This window comes from Phyllobates terribilis, unplaced genomic scaffold (assembly GCF_046119375.1).
Source record: "Phyllobates terribilis strain yellow unplaced genomic scaffold, ASM4611937v1 Scaffold_1__5_contigs__length_1240528914, whole genome shotgun sequence".
NCBI lineage: Eukaryota > Metazoa > Chordata > Amphibia > Anura > Dendrobatidae > Phyllobates > Phyllobates terribilis.
In genome coordinates, this window is record NW_027362761.1 from 711,050,899 (window position 1) to 711,072,116 (window position 21,218).

The 21,218-nt window shown below is 44.7% G+C and overlaps 1 protein-coding gene across 1 annotated transcript; it reads left to right on the top strand.

Moving 5' to 3' along the window:
* Positions 1-7,988: 7,988 nt before the first annotated feature.
* On the top strand, positions 7,989-19,435 carry LOC141155288 (la-related protein 6-like). Its single transcript, XM_073642159.1, has 3 exons — positions 7,989-7,999; positions 8,043-8,253; positions 18,383-19,435. Exons 1-3 carry the CDS (start codon positions 7,989-7,991, stop codon positions 19,433-19,435), a joined length of 1,275 nt encoding a protein of 424 aa, XP_073498260.1.
* Positions 19,436-21,218: the final 1,783 nt, after the last annotated feature.

The window sequence follows — 21,218 nt, forward strand, 5'->3', positions numbered from 1 at the left end:
TGGGACAATTGACTGGTGCCGCAGAGCGGGAAGTTGAAACCTGGCCAGCCGAAGACCAGGAATCGGTATCCATTATCTTTGAGACTGCAAACTGTGTTTGAAAACCGCACTGAGACAGATCTCCGGATGAGGTTCTACCACTGTGTCCAGAAACCTGAGGACAGTATCTGGGACTATGCCTGGCGCTTACAGGAAGCCCTGCGGGCCCTGAAACAGGTTAGTCCAGCCAGCATACGAGATGAGAATAAATGCTGATGGAACAGTTCATCCGGGGGTTGAGGTCCCAGGAGGAGAGCAGAACTGTACGGTGGTGGAATTTAGATCATCCAGACGCCACCTTTGACACCCTGAAGGACATGGCTATTAAGGGTCTACAGCCCCTGGAAACATCAGGGACTGCTATCCAGCGTTACCAGGGTGGGGCCACCCCATTGCCCGCAGCACCCACTGCTCCTTCATTGATGGCTGAAACAAAAATGCAAACAGTGCCCCCTAGTGAACTTGACAGCCTGCGCTCTGAAGTGCGTCAGCTATTTAAAACACTGGCCACTGTCCTGAGCACCCTGCAGCTACAGATGGAGCCCGAGCCAGAAGGAAGGATCCTACTCGCCGACAGTCCTGAAGATGTCCCCTGGATGAGGAGAAGAAGGAGGAGAACACCCACCCCTTAGGAGGAGAACACCCACCCCTTAGGAGGAGAACACCCACCCCTTAGGAGGAGAACACCCACCCCTTAGGAGGAGAACACCCACCCCTTAGGAGGACCAACAACCAACGTCGCCCTCCAGGAGACTAAATCTGCTATTGTTGCCACAAGGCAGGCCACACCGCGCGGAACTGTCCTTTTAAACGGGCAAACCCTGGGGCCGAGGGCCGACGCCCAGGAGTGAATCAACGAGGCCCATCAAGCTGGTACCACCGGTTCGTAGGAGGAAGGCCTTTCCTGTCCATCGTGCTGGACGGCATTGCAACACCTGCGTTACTGGACACCGGCTCACAGGTAACCATCATACCTGATGTCCTCTACAAAAGGTACTGGTCCATAGATAAACTCTGCCCGCCAGCCCCGAACCTCTCTGTGTATGCCTCGAACGGCCTTCCTCTTAACCTAGTCAGGGTTAAGGACGTGACAGTGAAGGTGGGGAGAGTGGAACTAAAGGACCAAGGACTGATTGTAGTGGAATCTAACCCTGGTGATACAGACTTGTATATGATACTTGGTACAAATATTGTTGGTAACTGTTTGGGAGAAGTGTTGTTTTTGCTCCAACAGATTGCTGACCCTGCCAAACCAGGGCAGAGGAAGGTGCTCCAGAGAGAGATTCGAGCCCTCCTGGTACAAGCAACAGGTAAAGCTAACAGGTGGTGAGATTGGTAATGTACGGGTGACAGACCCGATACCCATTGTGATTCCCCCAATGAGTGAGATGCTGATTTGGTGTAGGGCAGCAATAGGTCTCAAGGGACAGAACTACCAGGCGGTAGTGGAGCCCATTTGCTCAGAGCACAGACCTACACTCCTAACTGCTAGAAGGGTAGTTGACGTACGCAATGGGAGGGTGCCCGTACGACTCCTAAATTGTGGGGAGGAGGAAGTCAAATTGGCAAGGTATGCCACTGTTGCTAGATTGTAGACTGTGAATGATGATGCCATACACACAGTTGAATCCTTGACCCCACCAGATGCAGTGGAGGACAAAGACTCCGAAGCTCAGCTGGAGGATTGGTGTCAACAGCTTCATGTTGGGACTGACGCCACTCCTGTCCATCCAAAACACTATTTACAGAGTGGTTCAGGAATATGAACAAGTGTTTAGTAAACACCCACTTGACTTTGAACACCACATACCCACCGGTAGCCATCCACCCATTAAGGAGCGTTACCGATCCATACGACGAGCACATTATCAGCAAGCCAAGAAAATGTTGCGTGACGTGAAAAAGGCAGGGGTAGTAAGGGATAGCTGTAGCCCTTGGGTAGCTCCCCTGGTCCTGGTCAGGAAAAAGGACGGTAGCATGAGGATGTGTGTAGATTATAGACAGATTAATCGCATAACACATAAAGATGCATACCTTTTGCCCCGTATAGAGGAATCCCTGGCTGCACTAAAATCTGCCAATTACTTCTCTACACTGGATCTCACTAGCGGGTACTGGCAAGTCTCTGTTGCTGAGGAAGACCGGGAGAAGACTGCCTTCACCACCCCGATGGGACTGTGCGAGTTCAACAGTATGCCGTTTGGACTCTGCAATGCACCCGCAACGTTCCAGAGGCTGATGGAGTGTTGCTTGGGACATCGGAACTTCGAGACAGTGCTGCTGTACCTGGATGACGTTATCGTGTACTCAAGGACGTACGAGGACCATCTGAAGCACCTGGCGGAGGTATTTGAAGCATTGTCCCGGTATGGGATGAAACTAAAGCCTTCTAAATGCCACTTGCTCAAGCAGAAGGTTCAGTACCTGGGGCACGTAGTCAGCTCGGAGGGATTAGCACCAGACCCGGAGAAGGTCACTGCCATCCAGAAGTGGCCTGAGCCGAGAAGCATCAAAGAAGTACGTCAATTCCTGGGACTGGTCGGGTACTACAGGAGGTTCATAAAGGACTATAACAAAAAGGTAGCAACTCTACAAGACCTCCTGGTAGGACAGTCCAAAAGAGGAAAGAGTCCCCCATTCCAGTGGGGCAAAGAACAGGCTGAATCTTTTGCAGTAATGAAGGAAATCCTGACTGGTGAAGAAATCCTGGCTTACCCTGACTATAGCCAGCCTTTCCTGTTGTATACCGATGCCAGCAACGAGGGACTGGGAGCTGTGTTGTCCCAGAAGCAGAATGGAAGAGAGAAGGTAATTGCGTATGCCAGCAGGAAGCTACGTCCTACCAAGAGGAACCCGGAGAACTACAGTTCCTTCAAGCTGGAGTTCCTGGCCTTGGTCTGTGCTATCACTGAAAGGTTCAAGCATTACCTAGCCTCAACGAAATTCACAGCTTTTACTGACCGCAATCCCTTGCCTCATCAGTCAGACACCGAGGATGAAGTGGATGATTTAGAGGAAGTTGAATTACCTGCTTTCCACCGAAGCGGAGTGGTCCATGAGCAACACGTCACCAGAAGACGTCAGGGAAGGACGCTGAATCCTCTGCCCCACCACAGTTGGAAGGAGACCCAGGACAGTGACCCGGTTGTCAGCCTTATCAAAAGACTGATCACCCAGCAAGGTTCTCACCTGGAGAAGGATGCTCCTCCACAAGCCAAGCAATTGTGGAATGAAAGAAGCCGGCTGTTCATCTATAGAGAGAAGCTGTGCAGAAGATATGTCAACCCCAAGACTCATGAAATGGTGTGGCAGATTGTTGTACCCAGAGCGGATATCCAGATGGTGTTGGAGGCCTACCACGAACAAGCAGGTCACTTTGGCTGGAAGAAGCTGGAAACCCTGCTGAAGGACCGGTTCTACTGGGTTGGAATGCGGAGCTCCATAGAGAGGTGGTGCCGGAATTGTGGGCCCTGTAGCCTCAGAAGAAAAGACTACGGCAGCCAGAAAGCACCCTTGCAGTCCATCAAGACAACCCAGCCCCTGGAGATCGTCGCTCTGGATCACTTCAAGCTGTCACCCAGCAGGTCAGGCTACTCCTATGCACTGACCATGGTGGATCATTATTCCCGGTTCCTGGTGGTAGCCCCTGTCAAGGATCTGACAGTAGAAACTGCAGCAAGAATGTTCCAAGCATACTTCTGCAGGCCCCATGGATACCCGGACGAAGTGCTGACGGATCAAGGCTCTGCCTTTTGAAGCCGAGCTGTTTAAAGAATTCTGCCACCTGTATGGATGCAAAAAGATCCGGACTACACCGTATCACCCTCAGACCAATGGTTTGTGGGAGAAAATGAACAACATCATCATAGACCTGCTGAAAACCTTACCCTTGGAAGAAAGAAATCAGTGGCCAGACAAACTACCTGACCTGGTAGATCTGTACAATCACATTCCTGTGAGTTCTACTAATTGTACTCCAGCGTAATTCATGAGAGCAAGACCCGGAAAGTTGCCCATGGACCTGGAACTCGGAGTGGTAGAACCTGAAGCAGATATGTCCACTGAAGACTGGGATACAAATCGGTAAGAGCAGTACAGGAGAGTACAGGCCTGTGTCGAAGACAGTCTGAACAGAGTAAGGGAAAGGCAGGAAGAACAGTACAATAAACATGCACCAGCAGGACCCTTGGCACCTGGAGAGATAGTGCTAAAGCGGAAGAGAAGAAGTCACAAGCTTGATGACCAGTGGGAAAGAGAGCCCTACACAGTGTTGAACTCCAAGTTTGACAACAGTAAAACCTGCCTGATTAGCAAAGATGGAGGAAAAAACACTGCAACAGTCTCAAGAGACCATCTGAAAGTGTGCCCAGGTCTACTGAAGACAACGAAGGAAGAAGTAACTCCTATAACACCGGAAGAAACCAAGGAAGAAGTGCTTCACACAGTTCTAGGAGATTTCCCTGCGGACTGGCCTCAACTTGATGGAGCAGTTATAGTACCGGTGATACACTTCTATCAACAACCAGAAGAACCTGTAAGCACCCTGGAAGAGCCTGCTCAGGAACAGGAAGAGTCCCCAGTAAGAGGAGGATCACCCGTTGAAACAGAGCCTGCAGGCCCAGTGGACAGTGTATTTGCCAGTCCCATAGAGAGATTAAGGCAGTTATATAATCTACCAGCTCGTACACCTGCTAGATTAACAAAGTGCACGCACAGACACTAGTGACACCCCAGTGCTACGAAGGTCCACACGCAGCACACAAGGACAGATCCCTACCTGGTTTAGGGAATAAGCATGAAGTGCCTAAATTGTAAATAGTTACCCAGTTGGGTATTGACTATTATTTATTGTATAAACTGTCAATAATATGTGTGCATTTAGTTACCCGTCAGGGTACAGAGACTTGTAGGCTGAGGACTGTGAGCTGCCAAAAACTGTTCTTGTATATAGTTTGCACTTATCAAAGTGCCCCCTTAATTGACCACTGAACAAAAACCCTTTTGGCGTGGCCGAAGACGTGGTCGAGCACCTGGATCACTTATGCCCTGTAGCCACGCCCAGGGCCTACGTTGAGGGTTTTCAGTCTGGTCCCTCATGTTCTTTTATCAGTGAAATGGACACCTTTTTACGGGACTTACTGTAACTAAATGTTATTATCGTTGTTAACCTGTTTTACAAAATGCTTCAGTCCAGGAGTACTGAATTGTACTAGGGGGGAATGTGGCACCCTGCTGTGCACAGGTACCACAGGACCCAGGGTGCATGGACGGACTTCTCCACAAGAGGCCCTCATTACATACAAACACCTCCACCCTTCCACCTCATACCACCAGAGGGAGCCCGTTAGGGATATATATATGGAGAGTGGAGCCAGGCAGTTCAGTTAGTTGTTAGTAGTCAGACAGAGAGAGAGTCTGAGAGCGTGCTGGCGCTGAGACCAGTGAAGACGCAGCACGCTGGCTGCTGTGCTTAGGCGAGCCAAGGCCTACAGCACGAGTTGAGTTCTGAGGGCCCCGAGTGTGGCCGACGGCAAGCGGAGAAAAGAGAGAGGAGTTGAGGGGGCAGAGGAGCATCATAGGCTCACCCCGATATACAAACCGGGTCCGCGCCTACAGGGTCCTTTATACCTAGTAGGGATAACTGGCATCCCAGGAGAACTACTACTGACCTGAAGCTTGACCCACACAGGACCAGGAACCACGAAGGCCCCAGCGTTACCAGGGATAGTGGTTGCCAGCAGAAGGTCCTACTAACGAGCAACAGGTGAAGGAACAGCACGACGCATAAGCTAGGCCCAGTTGCAGGCTGGCCAGTAGCATACAGAGAGGCAGACACGGACCATGAGGCCTTATACCCGCTCCCTGGGGAGAAGTCCTGAAGTGCACCCATCCTACTGAGTACCCTGGACCATACCTGGCATCCGCACCAGTAAAGGTATTGAAGCGAATCCCCTGTCTGTCAGTTACTCCTGCTGCGTCATCTGCCTGCACTACAATTCCCAGCACCACCCACCATCAAACTCCACACTGCCCTGGGGGCCCGCTCCACCTATGGGGAGCAGAAACACCTCAGCTGCCATCCCATCACCCCGCGGAGGTCTGCAGCAGCGCTGGTAAACCTTACCAGGTACCACAGGTGGCGTCACGAACTATTTACTTTATTTTATTTTTCCTATCCAAGTTACAATCCCCCTTTTTGGTTGACCGCCTTGGGCCACAGACTGGGCCAGCCACTGTGACATATCCCCCACCAGCATCCATAGGCCTGGCTGCCGAGTACCCCATTGCCCCGGGGGCGCGTCATTTGTCTCGTGGTTTCTGGTAATGGTTACCGGCGCTGCTGCTGACCTCCGGGGGGTGATGGGATGGCAGCTGGGATGTTTCTGCTCCCCACAGGTGGAGCGGGCCCCCGGGGCAGTGTAGGTGCAAATGGTGGTGATGCTGGGGCCTGTAGTGCAGGAGAGACGGCGCAGCAGAAACAACTGACGGAGGTAGTGCAGTGCAGTCATCCAAGTTTTACTCACAGTTCTTGATCAAGTTTCTCAGGTATACTGTACGGGTGTCAGCCTCTGCGCCTCACTGCATCTGCCAGGCAGGGGCTCTGCACTCCTTCAGGTAGATTAGAAGCACTTAACACCTTAAGCACTTAACGCCTTTCTTATGTTCCTTTCCTTGACCGACTTCACGCGCTGGGTCTTCTCCCTCCTGCCCTGCGCTCTCCCACACACACAGTCCCGATCGGGTGCTCTGAAGTCCCTTCTGGGCAACCTGGAGTTCCCGGACCTACTTGATGCCCTTCACGGCGACTAGGGTGAGGCTGTGGCAACTACACCTTGGAAGTGCAGAAGCCTCCGGCTTTTCCAGCCGAGACCTGCAGCAACACGGCCGGTCCAGGGACCGGTTCCCTTCCTGCGGCCCGATCCCTCCGACACCCGGCAGACTCGGAGCGTACGGGTGCCGTCCTGCACTCACCGTACCCCCTAGGATCCCTTCTGTTACCGGAGCCTTTCTCCTCTGCTCCCCTCCCGGGTCTCTATTACTAGGCCCCACTTATGGAGCTGAGCTCCTGCAGAGACTCTGCTCCCCTCCTCTCCCTACTGCTCGCTGACTGACTGACCGACCTGCCACCCTAAGATGGCTTCCCTTTTATATACCTCCTACAATGGTGCTCCCCTTATCTACTTCCTCCACCCACACCCACTACTGGTTCCCCCTCTCTTTGGTTCTCCCCCACTCCATCCAGGGACAGGGCTCAGCAGGAACACAATGCATCTTGCCCATCCAGCCGGCCTGGAGCAGTGTAGTGTTGAATGTGGGTGTTGGGGTCCCGGGTAGCACTCCCTCCTTACCTTAGAGGAGGAGACACCACACCTCTGGGTGAGGTGCAGTACCTCTGTGGCGACTGAACCCTCAGGGGCGCCACACCTGCAATCTGGCACGCAGGGCCTTTATACCAAGGAAACTGAGTCACATGATCAGGTCCAGCCACAAAGTCTCTCCCCCTGCCCATCTGCCAGCAACATTTAGTTCCTGTTAGCACAATTCTTTGTTTACTTTCATTTTCAGTTTGTTCCAGCAAAGGGTGGTGTTTTCTTATAGTTACTTAGTCTCTCTTTCCATCTCTCTACACTATCCAATACTGTACATTACTACACCACACAGAAACATATTTCATGGCAAGATACATAACAAAATTAACATGACACTATATATACAAAAGATGGAAGACCTAATTCACATCATACAATACAGATGACGCGATTGGTGTTTTCAGGGGTAGAAATGTGACAATTCAGTCCATATCCCTTACAGCCTCACGCCCCTGTTGCACCTCTGCCCATTTTGGTGGAGCTGGGAGAAACTGATGTAAAGATTCCAAAATTTGCAAAATTTTATGATTTTTCAAAGCTTTTAGGCCAAAATTCATCAGATATGCCTCTCATGGCTATATGAATTTTATGTAAGTGACAGATTTGTAATTTTTTTCTCATATCTCTTTCCAGAAGTTTCTGTGACTTGTATGACACTTTGGATGATGATTCGTATGATGGAGGTTATTCAATTCCTGATTTGAAACTAATCTATAAAATTGTAAACAGAGTGGAATTCTACTTGTCAGATGAAAACTTGTCTAATGATGCATTTTTACTCAAACATGTCCAAAAAAACAAAATGGGCTATGTAAGCATCAAGTTAATCACTTCCTTCAAAAAGGTATGTATTTGTATTCCATTGTGGGAAAGTAGCACACTAGTCGGGGGAAAATATTTTGTATTGTTCAGGTTAGTAGCATTTTAAAGTGGACTTTGTCACCAGGTTTTTTTCTACCTTATCTGAAAACAGTATAATGTACAGTCATGGCTAAAACGTTTGAGACTCAGACAAATTTTGGTTTTCAAGAAGTTTTCTGCTTCAGTGTTCGTTCTCTTACTCAGATGTTTCTATGGTTACTGGAATACAATTATAAGCAAGTTTTCATTTAAAATGAGCTCTGGATGCAGATCAGTGTCCTACCTATAGTTCTAAACAGTGCATTTACATATAAGAAAAATGTGGATTTCTCTGGAATAAGACATTGGAATGCAGATATCAAGGTATCATTTTATTCAACTTTTTATGACTGCATGCCCATATAGATAGCTTAGGAGAGATGATCCTACTGACATATTCACTTGAAAGTTTATATAGGGCTGCTTTGGTGTTAGTTTAATGTATGTTGGAGTTTAAAGAGTTAATAGTTGAGGGCTGGGATCAACCAAAGCACGGGCATATAACTAGTATGGTTGGGATTTCAGACTGCATCGAGGTACCACTAGAATAGGTCCTCCCATGCCTCGCATACATCCTGGTTTCTCCTTTTCTAGTGTCCTTGACTGTGAAGGTGGTGGTATAAGACATCCTGGAGTAGCTCAGGGCTGCAGCTGGTCTTGGTGAACTATGTCTGAGGTTGTGCATTCAGGAGATTCTTGGAGGGCAGTATGCCGTGGATGTGGCTCCAACGCCTCATTTGCTCCACAGGGATCCCACCAAGGACCCTTCAGGTAAGGATCCGTCCACTTCTGCTGCGGATCACAGATCTTGGTCTGTGAGGACTCCTTCCATGTCGTCGGTGTCGGCAGAGCAGTGTAGGCCTGCAGTTTACCAGGTGGCTAGGCCTACTAACACTCGAATTTCAGTTTCCTCCAGCATGGCAGCGTGTCCATTCGTCGAGGTTCCGGTCATTGGGCCTGCTTTTCTACAAGTGATTCCTGTCTACAATCGGCACCTGATCTGGAAGGACTGGGGTTTACTAGGCAACAAAGTGGACCACTGCAAATTGTTGGTGGATCACACAGGGTCTGCATGCAGCTGGCAGCAGACTTCCAGGATGTTGGTCTGGGGTGGAGCTGTGTGGCCTGTTCTGAAGGTAGTGGATAGTCCATTGAATGGTTAAGCTCTGGATAGCAGGATGAGGATCATCTGAATGCTGGAGTTTTGTCTGGTGGGTTTCAAGCACCACTGCAGCCTGGTGATTACCTCTCTCTATGTGGTGTCCATCCTCTTCTAGGGTATATGTTCCCTGGGCAAACTTTTAACAGGATTTATCACAGGGTAGTACCCTTAGTTGGCTTAGCATGGAGTTACAGGATTTAGAGAGGGGAAGAGGAGCTTTTGGAAAAAATTGCTAGGGAGTGTACAGAAGTTACTGAAGTATTTGGACTTCGCAAGCAGTGGGCTAACTGGTTTCCCCATTTGTGGTTCAGGGTACAATATCTCAGGGCAGGTTACTAATCTCACTGTGGGGGAGGCTATAAGTAGGAGTAGTGTTTTGGTGTCAATACAGACTGATAAGGATTGTCCTAAAATCATTTTGGATAATCGCGCAAAAGGAGAGGTTTATTTTTTTATGGGTCCTCTTTAAGCCCATTGAAAAAAAAGTAAAGGAAAAAAATTTGAGGGACAAATACATGGAAATATTTTTTCTTCTCCCTTTTGAAGAAATTTTAATCTGGATAATGGGAAAAAATAGAGGTATGTATGAGGAGGAGAGGCGTAGGTGGCAGCTGATTTTAACCCCTTCACGCTGCAGCCCTTTTCCGTTTTTGCGTTTTCATTTTTTGCTCCCCTTCTTCCCAGAGCCCTAGCCTTTTTATTTTTCGGTCTAGTTTTTTGCGGGACGAGTTGTACTTTTGAACGCCACCATTGGTTTTAGCATAACGTGTACTGGAAAACTGGAAAAAAAATTCCAAGTGCGGTGAAATTGCAAAAAAATGCAATTCCACAATTTTTTTTTTTTACCTTGTTCACTACATGGTAAAATTGACCCCTGCCATGATTATTCTCCAAGTCATTACGAGTTCGTAGACACCAAACATGTATAGGTTATTTTTTTATTTGAGTGGTGAAAAAAAAATCCAAATTTTTTTTTATTTTTTAAACAAAGTAAAAAAGGCACCATTTTCCAAGACTTGTAGTGTCTCCATTTTTTGGGATCTGGGGGCCGAGTGAGGGCTTAATTTTTTGCGCGCCGAGTTGACGTTTTTATTGATGCCATTTTGATTCAGATACGATGTTTTGATCGCCTGTTTTTTGTTGCATTTTATTTATTTGCATTTTATTGCAATGTTGTGGTGACAAAAAAAATTCTGGTGTTTAGATTTTTTTTATCGTTGCACTGTTTACCAATCTGATTTATTTATTTTTTTTATATTGATGGATTAGGCGGTTCTGAACGTGGCAATACCAAATATGTGAATATTTTTATTTTTTTATTTTTATTTTATTTTGGATGGGGCGAAAGGGGGGGTCATTTCAACTTAATGTTTTTAACATTTTTAAAAACATTTTTTTTTGTACTTGCTTCAATAGTCTCCTTAGGAGACTTGAAACTGCAGTTGTCCGATCGCCTCTGTTACACATAGCAGGGCTTCAGCAATGCTATGTGTAACGAAAGTGCTCATCTGCTATGAACGCTGACCAGTGGGTGGCGCTTATAGCAGATCGGCTATGACAACCACAAGGGTCTCATCCAGACCCCGGGTTGTCATGCCAACCCATCGGTGACCTGCGATCACGTGACGGGGTTGTCGATGGGCAGAGCCAACAACACGCTTCCCAGAAGCGCAAGTTAAATGCCGCTGTCAGAGTTTTGACAGAATTGAATGGTGGGGCCTTTTTAGTCTCCTCCCTTTCCCAACTTGGTAGTATTGCTGCTGTGAGTGGTACCTAAGAAGGAGCAGAATCAATTTTGTGTCTCTCACCATCTATCTTGTCCAAAAGGTCATTTGATAAACAATGGACTAGACCCTGGACCTTTGCTCCATGGTTTTTACCTCTTTTGATGTGACACTTGGTGAAGAGGGGGGGCGCTGTTGGTGAAAACGGTCTGCTTTTCGGTTATTGCCCTTTCATCTTGAGGGTTTTATATTTGTTGGGTTGCTTTTGTGAGGGTGGTTATTTTGTGGATTGGTGCTTTCTAATGGGCTGCTCGATTTTGTGTACTTTGTTCAGCTCATTCCTAGAATGGGTGGTATGTGACGTTACTAGGATCTCATCAGTTAATCATGATTTCACAGATTTTTTTTTTGTGCTTTGGATCTCCAGAATCCCTGGTTTGTTATTGGCAATGATAGTGCGTTGTCCGCTGTTTTAAACAAAACCTGAGGGGTCCATTCACTCCCTTTTTTAGTGTTGTTTTTTTTTTTTTTTGCATCACCATTGATTTTGTGCAGATGGAGTTCAGGATGCTTGTATGATTAAGAAAATTAAATTGCCCAATCTTCAATTGTTGCCTGGAAAAGATAGCATGCCGAATTATGCCTATGGGCCGAATTTTTTTGCAACTTTTGGCATAGAGTAGAATTGTGTTTTGGAATTTGGTATTGGAAATTTTGGGACTCAAAAGCGTGGGGTCCCTGGGAGTCAGTGATAAGGCAATGGGTTTTCAGCGATATAACATAGCCTGCATTTGCGACTGCGGATAATGCAAGAATGCTACATCTTGGGTACCACCAGGCATTTGGAGCTCCAAGAACCTCCTTAGTTTAAATTGTGTTTATTTTGTTTGTAATAAAGGCTGTTTTGGCAAATTTAATCCAAAAGACTCGTCTGTCATTCTTTAGGGAATTTTGGGGTGAGTGGGCATGAACCTTAAGGGGGTGGATAATGGCCGCCATCTGCAATACTAGAGTTATGCTAAATACATCAAGTTTATTCAAAGACTCAATATTTACAGTGTTGACACTTATTTTCAGGATTTGTGCAATTCGTCCTGACATGCTGGATACACACTTCTCGGCCAAATCCTTACGGATGATACCCCATTCTTGCCTAATGAGTGCTTGGAGTTTATCACAATTTCTGTTTTTTTTTTTTTTTTTAATTTCTTTTATTTTTATTTTATGGGATTGACCATAGGTTTTTCAATAGGCTTGAAATCTAATTAGTTTTCTGTCCATGGAACCGAAATGTGAGCGTTTTCTTCACCAAGCCATTTAGTTATCACTTTCCCTTGTTCATTTGGTGCTTCAATATGTTGCAAAAAGCAATGTTCATCACCAAATTGCTCCTTGATTGGGAGAAGTTTCTTTTGTAGGATGTTTAGATACAATTCTTTATTAATGGCAGTATTCTTTTTTTCTTTATGGGCGAAATGGTGGGGTGACTTGAACTTTTTATATTTTTGTTTTATTCCTTTTTGTTTTTGTTTTTTTCAGTCAGGAGAATTGAACCTATGATTGTTTGATCGCTTATACTATATACTGCAGTATATAATGAAAATCTCTGCCTGCTATTGAGCTCAGCCTACAACAGCGCTTCACAGGAGAACTGAGGATTACAGTGACTGGGGTCTTCAGCAAAACATAAATGGGTCATATTAACCCATTTTCCCCGCAATTGCGTAGCAGGGAGCCAGTGAGTTACAGGCGCATGCATGCTTTCCATTTAAATACCGCTGTTAGTGTATCAGCTCTCACCAGTCCTTGTATAATGTTCATTCCGGCCGTGCACGGATCATGAAGCTTGAGTCAGCAAACAAGGTAGATATCCCATTAGAAAAAAGAGGCTCCAGCACCTTCAGTCCGGAAATGTATTTATTTATTTATTAAAAAAAAAAAAAAAATTATTGAAAAACTTGATTTAAAAATTCATGATAAAAAGTGCTATTTGTCAGGAGCATGCAACTGACGCGTTTCAAACACTGGGTTCTTAGTCCTAGTAGTGTCTTACTAGGACTAAGAACTCAGTGTTCAAGTTTTTCAATAAATGTTTTTTTTAAAAAAAATAAATAAATTCCGGACTGAAGGTGCTGGATCCTCTTTTTTTCTAATGCGCTGTCAGAGATTTACAGCAGATAAAATGATTAACGGCCACTGCCGGAACTCTGCTCCAGCTGTGGCCGTTAGAGACCCCTTCTCAAAGCGTGAATATAATGTCCTTTTGCGAGAAGGGGTTAATTTTTCATGATTGAATGACTGTGCAATATTTTTCAATTCATCTGATCTCTCTCCATAATAATCTGGAGCAGTGTTTCCCAAACCCTGTCCTTACGCCCCCCCCCCCCCCCCAACACATAATGTGTTCAGAATTTCCTTAGTATTGCACAGGTGAGAGAACCTGGAGTTTGGGAAACACTGATCTAGAGTTAATGCAAATTGCCACTATAAAAGCCACAAACTTTGTAGAAACCAAAATTTGTCAGTCTCAAAACTTTAGGCCATGACTGTATGTACAGAGATTGCTGTAGTTTAATCTGCTGCTAACATTTTCTCCCTCCCCCATGACAGCACCATGGAGAGAGGGGATCCACCCTTCAAGAACAGGAAACCAGATAAAAAAGGGCGGTACCTCTCTCCACAACAGTTGGTTTCCTGTCCTTGATGGGGAACCTTCAGTGTAGGAGTGGTACCTGAAGAAAAGAAGGCCCGCTGGGTCCGGCGGGCCTTCATGAGTGGTAGTAGTAGCGCAGCTGCCGCACCATGTTGCGGTGCTGGGCTTCCAGGCGTCCGACTGCGCATGTGCGGTGATGTGCCGGAGGCTCTTTCTAATGACGTGGACGGAGGGGGCACGTGACCGGAAGTAACCCGGCACAGGAGGCTGGTAAGCGCTGGGAGGACGCCGGAGACTGCTCCACATAAAAAGGAGCCATGGTTAAGGCCCTGAGTAGTTCTCTGGCGGTCCTCTCTATAATATAAGGGGGTCGACCAGGAGAGAGCTGTCCCAGGATCAGCTAAGCCCGCTGGATGAGCAGAGCCCGGATCCAGATGCACCACTGCAGCAGCGACAGAAACGGAGACAGCAGGAGCCGCGGCACCTTGACGTCTTTCAGCACCATAGTCACGGCAGCAATGGAAGTGGGCGTTCGGCAAAATCCACCAGGCACAGCAAAGATTCCACCATAGTCAAGTCCCCATCCAGCAAAGGGAAATCCACGGAGGATGTGATCCCTTTTCCTAAACCGGTACCCCTGTTCGCATTGGATTGGTAAGTGATCTCTGTGAAAGTTCGTATTATAATTAGCCCCTTTCCCTCTCGTTTTTTAGACGGGGAAAAGTGCTAGCAAGACCAAGCATAAAGTGAAGATTTATAAAAGATAGAGATTTTTCCCCAAATCTAATTGCCACCCTACTCCAGAGTAGTAAACTAGTTACTACTAGGCTCTATGTGAAAACTTGGAGGAAGTTCCTGGGTTTTTCAGGGTCTAGCATAATGGGAAAAGCTCCAGTGCTGACCATGCTTTAATTCTTACAGAAAGGGTTAGAGCAAGGTTTAGCTACTAGCACCCTGAAGGTCCAGGTCACAGCTTTAGGGGCACTGTATAATTGTGATTCGGCTAGGGACAGATGGATAGCCAGGTTCATCAAAGCTTCGGCCAGATCCAGACCTATAGCTAGTCAAAAACTACCACCTTGGGACTTAAATTTACTTCCTATGGCCTTGACTAAGCCCCCCTTCGAACCCTTAAACTGTGGGTCGCTAAAAATACTGCCCCTCAAGACATCACTTTTATTGGCGGTAACATCAGCATGCAGGGTTAGTGATATCCAGGCCCTTTACACAGATTTTGGAGGACAGAGTAGTTCTCAAACCTGACCCAGCATATTTGCCCAAAGTGACCTCTCGATTTCATAGATCCCAAGAAGTCAACCTTTCTTCCTTTTTGCTCCAATCCCAAAAACAAAGGAGAAAAAGACCTCCATACTCTAGACGTGAGAAGGTGTCTAATCCAATACCTGGCAACCACAAAGGAGTGTAGGAAGGATAGGGCTCTTTTTGTATGTTTTTAGGGTCCTTGTAAAGGGTTAATGGCCTCGAAGTGCACACTGGCGAAGTGGATAAGAGACGCCATTTCCCTAGCATATTCATCAAGCGGGGAAACCACTTCGGAGGGATTGAAGGCTCCTTCAAAAAGGGCAGTGGCAACCTCCTGGGCGAAAAAAGCAGGCGTCTCCATAGAGGAGATATGTAAAGCTGCAACTTGGTCATACCATTCTACTTTCTTCAAACATTATAGGCTGGACCTAGCTTCTTCCTCTGATCTCACCTTCGGGAGAAGGGTTCTGGAAGCAGTGGTCCCTCCCTAGAGTACAATTCTCTGTAATTCTCTCCGTGGTGCTGTCATGGGGGAGGGAGAAAGACGTAGTTACTTACCGGTAACGGGATTTCTCTGAGCCCAGGACAGCACTCGTATATTCCCTCCCTCCACACGTGATGAAGCAATACCATGATGATATTTTTTGCTGTAATAATTTGGAGGTCCTCTCGTGCCCTGTAAACAACTGATGCGGGGAGAGGTGCCGCCCTTTTTTATCTGTAGGTTTCCTGTCTTTGAAGGGCGGATCCCCTCTCTCCATGGTGCTGTCATGGGCTCAGAGAAATCCCGTTACCGGTAAGTAACTACATCTTATTTTCAGACACATTGGAAAACAATACTAAGTCATGAGTAAGGGATATGATTGCAGCCCATAATGCTAAAATGAAAACATTAACAGCATTCAGAGTGAATTGTAAAATGACAGTTCCCACAAACTTTGCAGCTTTCTGCCTATGCTCTGTGTAGACCAAAACTGTCAGTTATAAGAAGAACATAAATATGGAGGATTACATGGCAGCACTAGTCCTCTCAGATATGATATCATGCTTATAAGTGTTTTATCAAAACTACAGCAAGTGCTTTAGTAAATGCTAGACCTGGAATCAGGGTATCTGTCCCTACATTATGCTGCACTCAAAGGAGATGGCAAAAGCCTGGTTGACACATTCTCTTTAAAGAAAATTCCATCCTACAGTACTGTTTTCTTGATATTCCTTGTCCAGTCCTCCACTTAAAGGGGTTTTCCCTCAAACAAAAGTTCATTTGAATCAATAGATCTTGGAATATCCAATTGTGGAACTTATTATTGTGTTTAAATAAAATGTTCCTGTGCTGAGATAATCTTATAAATATTCCCCTGTGTAATGGCCGGTGTCTGACCGTGTACAGAACATGGTCTGATCATACCACAGTTCCTGGGCAGGGGAGGAACCAAGAGAGTATACAGACATTACAGCACGGGATCACAGATGATTTTTTCTGTGAGGTAAAACATTTCCCTGCCTGTTTTTAAACAAAGTTTTACTTCAAAGAAAGAATCAGCTGTGATCCCCTGCTGTAATGTCTGTATACTCTTTAGCTTCCTCCCCTGCCCAGGAGCTGTGGTATGATCAGACCATGTTCGTGCACAGTCAGACACAGCCATTACACAGTACATAACAGGGGCACATTTATAAGATTATCTCAGCACAGGAACATTTTATTTAAAAGCATTCAATTGTGGAAATTATTATTATTCCAAGATCTATTGATTAAAATGAACTTTTGTTCGTGGGAAATCCCCTTTAACAAGAATTTAAATCCTTAATCGGGGAGTATTTCAAACAAAACTTTGCCATTTGCTCCCCTTTTACCTATCTATATTAAAACCCTTTTAATAGAATTGATGTAATATGAAAAATCATAATAGAAAAAAATACAGCAGTACATTGTAGAAGTGAAAGCACTATTTATAAATTGGTGTTATACCCAACTTAAAACAGGTAGAGGAGCACTTCAAGGGGTGGTTAAAGGGGTTGTCCACCATATTTACACGCACATGCTGAACAAACCACAGACGATAGAACTGTTGACTAACAGGTCTCTCTCGTGTGTACAGGGGGAGACAGAACTTTAAGGCTGCAGCCAATCAGCTATCGTGGTTATGTGACAAACCACCCTGTGCTCCATTAAAAAAAAAGTATATAAAAGTAGTTGGCAACCCCTTTTAAAACTGTTCAGGGGGAAGACTTAAAGTTAAATGCTAGGAATATTATCACTTAGCGATGAATTTGCAGTGTTTTATAGGACCTCTATAAATTCATATGCAGTGAGCTCCCAAAGAAATTGCTTGCAAGCTATTCAGAATCATAAAAAACCTGTAAATAATTCTTAACCTATTATATAAAATGACTGTTAATTTCCTACCCCTTATCCGTATGGAGGCCTCCTGACTCTCCCTTGACAGCTGATCAGATAGTTTGCGTTTCAACACCGCCTTTCTATTCTGTCCCTGTCTAAAACACATGAATGCTGGGCTGACCTGAGCAATCAGGTGTATGGATAAGTCAGGAGAGATGGTCGGTCAAAAGTGTGCAAGTGTATGGCTAGCCTCATTAATCATTTCACCATCTTAAATAATAAAGACTGCTTCCAATGACCTGCCTGAAAAAAGGCTTTGTAAATTAAGAAAAAACACCCAGACCGATGTTGGGTGAATGAATGGCCACAGCTTTATTTTTCCTATATTTTATTGATTACCATAACATCCACTTTTAAAGTTTCAATTTATTCATCGTGTAATTTATTCAAACAAAAGCCATGCCAATGTCGCTGCACGAGGCAGTGCGCATGAAAAAAAACGCCAGCTGTGACCACCTGAAAAAAACAGAGGGAGGGTGGGTGATTCTTCCAGCGATGAGGTATAGTAGCCTTGTACCACACCTGCCTTCTTATACTCCTTTGACCCTTCCACTGACCTCTTTTCTTCCAATCCAGTGTCCTGCACTTCCACAGGACCCCTGTAACCATTTTGAAGTATCATTCCAGCCTTTAGCTTTTAACTACTCGCAGTCCTAGGCACATTCCCTATTTGCTGTGGTGCCGATAATTAAACTACATGATTAAATACAAAGCCATTATGCTAGGCTATCTTGTCATTTCTGAGGGCATCAATGTAGTTAGAAACCTGCATTTAATTATCTCTCTAGAATATATCAACAAAATAGAATTGAATACACCACTATTTGTATTCGCTATTATTTACGTCATTTGTACTTTTATTTTTTTCAGATTAAGTCTCTAACTCGAGACTGGAGACAAACCTTGTATGCGCTTCAGTTTTCTGAATCCTTAGAGGTTAATGAGGAGGAAACTAAAGTAAGGCGAAAAAAGCCAATTCCAGAGAGTCTTCTTGCTCTTCCTCCCACCAAACAATTGTTGGCCTGGAATCTAGATAATGGAGAGAAAATTTTACCTCAAAACTTTTTGGAGACTGTTACATGTATGTTTGCTTCATATGGCGCTATCATTTCAGTGCGCATCATAAAACCTAATAAGGAAATGCCTTGCGACGTTAAAAAATATTTGTCTAAATACCCTGACCTTGCTACAAGAAGCTCTGCACTTATAGAATATGATACTCTAGAAGGGGCCAGGAGGGCATTAGATACATTCAACTCCAATCTGTGTAACACCAGTTCCTTCAAGGTGATACCAGTAAGTGGGCGAGGAACATGCAAAAAAAGTGGCATGAAGTCCGATGAAATTGAAAACTCTGATTTGCCTGATAAGAAGTTGGTAAAAAAACATAGAGTTCTTAGAAAGTTTAGACATACAATAGAAGAATCGTCCTGCTATAACTCCTCTGAGTCTGATAGTGCTCCATCCTCACCAGTTTTGGGACCTCATTATCTAGCCCCTGTCAATTTTACAAATGCTGATGTTGCTTTTAGACCACAATTATTCAGCAGTCCTCGATCTTCTCCAGTACTAACACGAAAATGTTTCCCCCAACCATACCACAACTTTTCTCCCTTGGCCACAGATCTTGGAAATAGATTTCTTTCTAGCCCAGGAACAAGCCCAGAAGTTTGTCAAAGGTTTCCAGAGAATGCTCATGACAGTGGCATTTACTCTTCCAGCCCATGGGTACAGAAACGAAAAGCTGCTGCTTACGATGTACATATGGAGAATGCATTCCTTCCCTGCAATTCATTGGCTATGAAAAAAAACCCTGTCTCACCTGGGGTTCCAACTGGAGTACTTCGCCTTCCACATGGGCCGGATGGAAGTAAAGGATTTCACAATAGTATTGGTCGAGGGAAACTTGTTCTAAGGCATTGATGAATGTCTCTTTGCTTTTAAGGGCAGCTGATTAAAGAGAAGGGGAAAAAAAAAACTTCTGACAATTATTGGTGAAACTGGTGCACACAAAACACACATTCCCACTCTTCTAAACTTCTCAAGTTTTTTTTTCTTTATTAGAAGTGGTTTTGGTTACCCTTTTGAGATTTTTCTAGCTTTCTTTGCTTTGTTCTGTTTTTGTGTTTTTGTTTTTTTTTTTGTTTTTTTTGTAACTTCTTTCACATTCAGTAGTTTGACAAATAATTTTGTGTAGCTTAAGAACCTCACATATAATAGGTTTTATTACTAATATATTAGTTTATACCATGTCACATAATAAAGCAATTGGACAAATTTATCTAAAAGGGTGCAAACATGTAGAATACTAGCAATGCTTATTTTCATTGCTTGGACAACCTTTAAAAATCACAACTTACCCTTTTATCTATGTTTTGTGATATGTATAGGTGGGAATTTTTTTTTTTTTCCCCTCCAAACATTTATATGAATTAGTATATTGACCTAAAATAAATTTAAACCGTTTTGCAAATATTTTGAACTCCTCTCATGCTTTATCCAGACAGTATCTACCAGATCATATAGCATTATATTCTGCATACGGCAAACTACTTTATATTTTCTTGGAAGGTCTGAAATGCAAAGCAAGCTTTAGGCTATGTGCACACAAAGCGATTTTAATGCGTTTTTCCAACGTATTTTCAATGCGAAAATGCATTAAAATTGCTTGTAATAGGTCTGCCATTTACTGCAATGCAAATCCGCATGTGCTGTGTATATCATGCAGAAATTTCCGCTGTGAATTCGCTTTGCGGAAAAACCCGTAGCAAAACCAATTCTAGTGCGATTTCGCTGCAAAATCGCCACCATTGACTTGCATTGGATCGCATAAGATCCGCATGACTACATGTAGTAAAATCCGCATGCGTTTTTTCTGCCAGGGAGATGCAGAAACACTCAGGAAAAATCCGGAGTATTTCGTGGGCACATAGCCTTATTCTAGCATTGAGTGGAATCACAAGACATTTGCCTGCATGGGTGAGCCCTTCATTTTATCAGGTTGATGTTTTATGGATATCAATTAGGGTATTTGCACACAGACTGCTGCAAATAATGGAGTACAGCTTTGCGTCATCTTCAGTAATCTTAGACAACTGCTACATTCTAATTTTGGCATTTCAGAGCCCCGTTCTCAGGATCAGTAGTTTACGATCAGCAAATTTACCACCTAACCTGTGATTATTCCTAATGTAGCACATAAACATTAAACTGCTATGGATTGGATGAATTGAACTGCAATGCAAAAAATCTGTTAGAAATCAGAACTTCAGCTGCAGATTTTTTGCTGTGAACTAACTTGCAGTCTTTCATTGATCCACTGACCACTTCAGCTATGAAGGAAGTTTGAGATGTTGGATTTGAAGTCACCTGATATTTTTTGGAAGATAAGTAGCTCAATTCCACATGCCTAATTGAAATAAACATACCTGCTTGGTTGCTGTCTTAATTTAAATTTTAGACAGTCTGGATGACAAGCTTACATAAATTATAAATACCCTTTAGAACACCTTTTTGCCAAAAGTTTTTGATAAGTAACCAGCTTTATTTCTTCCATTGATTTCATGGACTTTGAGTTTCCTTCATTGAAGCTTGTCAGGCATTTCTACCTTAACGATATGATTATGATCTGACTAGGTCTGTATAGATATTAACTGCCTTTGCCATACACCTTCCACACATACAACCCCTGCCAAAAATTATGGAA